General features: G+C 43.1%; 1 protein-coding gene across 1 annotated transcript in view; it reads right to left on the bottom strand.

The window, feature by feature from the left end:
* RAP1GAP (RAP1 GTPase activating protein) overlaps positions 1 to 2,882 on the bottom strand; it is a gene marked incomplete at its 3' end in the record, with an annotated part of 17,510 nt that extends 14,628 nt beyond the window's left edge. Inside the window, exons 1-2 of the mRNA XM_010158878.1 lie at positions 2,793 to 2,882; positions 1,803 to 1,838 (exon numbers count right to left, since the gene is read on the bottom strand). Of these exons, the coding sequence (XP_010157180.1) occupies positions 1,803 to 1,820 (18 nt within the window). The remainder of the gene's footprint in view (positions 1 to 1,802; positions 1,839 to 2,792) is intronic.
* Positions 2,883 to 4,009: the final 1,127 nt, after the last annotated feature.

Genomic DNA, 4,009 nt, shown 5'->3' on the forward strand with positions numbered 1-4,009 from the left:
AACCGTCACTCCATATCTCGGGGATAAATTTCAGTTTAAAAAGAGAGTACCACTTTACCTGTTAATTCATCACATGTAATGTGAAATAGCTATGACAATTTTCAAACAATTATACTCCAATCCAATTGTTAAAGTACTCAAAAACTAATTCTATCCTGTAGCTTTATTGTTATTTTGCAAGAGAAATGTCCAAGCCTCCTGCTTTGCCTTTTACTCACTTGATTGCTAATAAAAATCCCAGATTTAACTTTCAAGAATGATTCAACAAATCCATAGGAAAGCCAGAGTCAAATGAAATGAAGGGGAAAGCAAAAACAAACAAAAAAGAATAAATAAAGGATTAGTAAAAATATAAAGAAAACATTCCTCTTCCCTTTCAAAACATTACTGTCATACTGAAGCAGCAGCTATTAATTCTCTTAATGCAAGTCAGGTGACAAAATAAGCTAAATTAAAAAAAGCAAACACCTAAACCACTATACAGTCTTAATGTGCACCTAAGAAACCAATACAGATGCAAAATTAGGTAGTCTGCATATGTTGGAAATTCTCATCAGCTCCAGCTGTTAAATCTCTAACTGAAGAGGTCTGAATCCAGTGAGAGGCAGTTTTCATACGCTAAACTGGGAGCTGAGAAACACCAAGAACCTGAAGCAACACTGAACAAGAAGCTCTCCATGCTCAAGGTTACTTTCTAGCACAGGGTTAAATGAGCCAGGCACACTGGCAGAGCTTGTTACTCCAAAGCACTGAGAATATATCCCAAACACGGTTTGGGTGTCCGTACAGTGGCTTCAAGGTCTGTGTCTGTCTACACATGAATATAGAGAGAATACACCTTCAGCTTATCCTTCCCCCACTTCTTGTTTCTAGTTTGCCAAACAGTACTTCAGCCTCATAACTCTATACTCAGCATTTTGCTGCTACCCTCCACCTCCATGCCTTTACAGTCCCACCCAAGTCTTGCATTTTCCTCATATCCATAATTTGATCACCCAAATTCCAGCAAAGAAGTTAGTTGTTTCCTATAAGCTTCCTGAACATAATACAAGGCAGGAGTTATATGCCATGTTCCGTGTTATGTTAGGTCAAAGATAACTACAGCATTTTAAAAAAATGTGTACCACTCAGAAAACATACTGGCAGTCTCTAAGGATGCACTCAGATCAGATCATCCGAAAAATTTCATTTTAAAGATTTTGTTGTTAGGTATATAACATATAAAACATATTATATTACTATGTCTATATTTGGTAGGGCTGGGTTGGTTTTTCCCCTTTTACTCTGTTTTAATTTGATAATAATATATACAACTAAATGCATGTACTTCCATAAGAGAATTAAACCAGAGTCCTTTCCTGTGCAAGTTAAAGGTAGGGAGTACATTTATCCAGTAAACTGTCTGACCTTGCTAAATGCACTTACGTTAACATCCCATTAATCACCTCTCAGCAGCAGCTGCTGCTCAGCAGAAACACAGTTTCTAGATGAAGGTAACAGACACACCTTAACGTAACTTGGATTTTCTCTCAGAATCACCCTTCTGCAAAGAACAGACAGCACTGTAATAATTTGTGTCTCTTCCTTTCATCATGCTGGTTGGAAAAAATGAATACAGGAAAATGCTTTTGAAAGTCCATATGAGTGGGTATAGGAGCTTTGGGCCTAGAAGAGCTACATATACTGCAAGCTCAAATTAAAGGGTATTGGGAGTGACGTGACAAGACAAATAGCAGCTGACTATTTCTTTGGCTATGAAAAATCAAGAGATCCCAAAGTTTGACAAAATACTTGCTCCTTACCTGCATTTTTTCAATCATCTCAAACAAGTCCACAGCCTGTTAAAAGGAAAAGACAACAGGGAAGAGTTTAACATTTTTAGAAGCTAATGTTATCTTCTGAGGTAACCAGATACTGAAGGAGCTAACAGCTCCTGCCATGTTTTGGCACAGAAGCAACTTGCTCGCTGAAGACAAGAGGGAATAATTCTTTCTTAGAATCATAGAACCACAGAATGGTTTGGGTCAGAAGGGACCTTAAAGATCCTCCACTAGAGGACACCCTCCACTAGACCAGGTTGCTCCAAGCCTCATCCAGCCTGGCCTTGGACACTTCCAGGGATGGGGCGTCCACAGCTTCTCTGGGCAACCTGCCCCAGTGCCTCCCCACCCTCTCCGGAAAGAACTTCTTCCTGATATCTAATCTAAACCTCCCCACTTCCAATTTAAACCCGTTACCCCTTGTCCTGTCACTACAGGCTCTTGTAAAAAGTCCCCCCCAGCTTCCTTGTAGCCCCTTCAGGTACTGGAAGGTGCTATAAGGTCTCCCTGGAGCCTTCTCTTCTCCAGGCTGAACAAGCCCAACTCTCCCAGCCTGTCCCCATGGCAGAGGGGCTCCAGCCCTCTGAGCATCTCCGTGGCCTCCTCCGGACTCGCTCCAACAGGTCCACATCATTCTTATGTTGAGGGCCCCAGAGCTCGACAGAGCACTCCAGGTGAGGTCTCATGAGAGTGGAGGAGTGAGGGAGAATCACTTCCCTTTGGCCAAATTGTCTTCAGCTTGTATTGCAAAAGTTTGACCTGGAACCTGATCAGACAGCTATCAGGAATCTTTTTGTGGGTCAGACTTGACACAGTACAGCATGAGAAAGGACTAAACGAAAAAGATCAGGATTCTCACAGAAGTGGGCAACTATGCCTGTAACCCACGCATGCACAGGAGCATGCTTTCAGTCATTTCTGCTCAGTGGTTGAAGACACATTCCAACCCCGAGGAACATGGACTGCCTTTACCTTATCGGGGACAGCAGGAGCGAGAGCACATGGAAAGCCTTGAGGGGGAGAGTCTAGAACATCACTGAAGCAGTGCACCCCTTCCTCGGACCTCCTGTAAGAGACAGAGGCAGAAGGGAAAAGGACAAAGGGAAAAATAAAACCTTCTAACTCTTGAAGAACTCAAGAGAACAGTGCTTGCCCGCACTGCCTCCTCTGCCTTCTGCTTACTCCTCCTCTCCCCAGACCGTTTCTTGCCTACGAGGAAGCTGCCATTCCCTGTGAGATTCCCTAAGCTGGCTTATCACTTGCCACCTGCAAACATCCTGGATATAACAGCAAAAATCTTCTGGCCCTGTCTGCTCTGTGCACTATTTTCCCCACAACAGTCGTGTAAGTGCCGAGTTCCTCCTCTATCATGGATCTGCAGCAGAATAAAGACAGGTCTCAGCTTTAGGATCAGATCTCAAAACTGAACCATATTGAAAGAGCTGCAAGTTCTGAAATATCACCAAAATCAGCACCTAGAGGACAGTCTCAGTTGCCACAGGCTGAGTATTCGTCTCCAAGACAGGAACATGAGAGTGATGGTGCCAGAACAGAACTGATACACCCTGCGGGAGAGATGCAGGCATGGTTCTGTGTTAACACTGCTGGTAAAGCCAGTGTGCACATCAGGCGGGCTTTGTCTGCATATCTTCTATTGAAAATACAGTATTATTTTGGTCCCTTCTGGAGCAGCATTGTATACAAACAGCAGCAGCAGTTATTTGACTTCATAGACGAGGGAAAAAAAAAAAAACCCAGACACAATACACTGTAGTTTAAAAGACGTACGTTGCAGTGCCCATGACACTATGGACAGACTCGCTGCAGCTCCCCCACTGTCAGCTAATAAAGTTTCAGTGCCATTCACAATTCTACTAGCAGTCACAACTGGGGTTTAAGTCCTCGTGAAGGTCACATAGGTGGGGCTGGGAACAAAGCCATTTCTAATACAAGAGACCAGGCTCATCCACTTTGTGATGCAATCATGAATTGTCTGTTATGCAATCATATAATACAGTCAGGAATTGTTACCCTCTAGCTGTTAGATGCCTGATTCCTACTGCATCCACATGAAGAGGTCGGTATTTGTAAGACACGCAGACTCTTGCTTTCAAGCCAGTGGCTATATTCCCTGTTGTATGGAAACAAATCTCCGTAATCATGGAGCTACGCTCTATTACAAGCTCCAG

This window comes from Eurypyga helias, unplaced genomic scaffold, assembly GCF_000690775.1.
Source record: "Eurypyga helias isolate BGI_N326 unplaced genomic scaffold, ASM69077v1 scaffold17949, whole genome shotgun sequence".
Lineage (NCBI taxonomy): Eukaryota > Metazoa > Chordata > Aves > Eurypygiformes > Eurypygidae > Eurypyga > Eurypyga helias.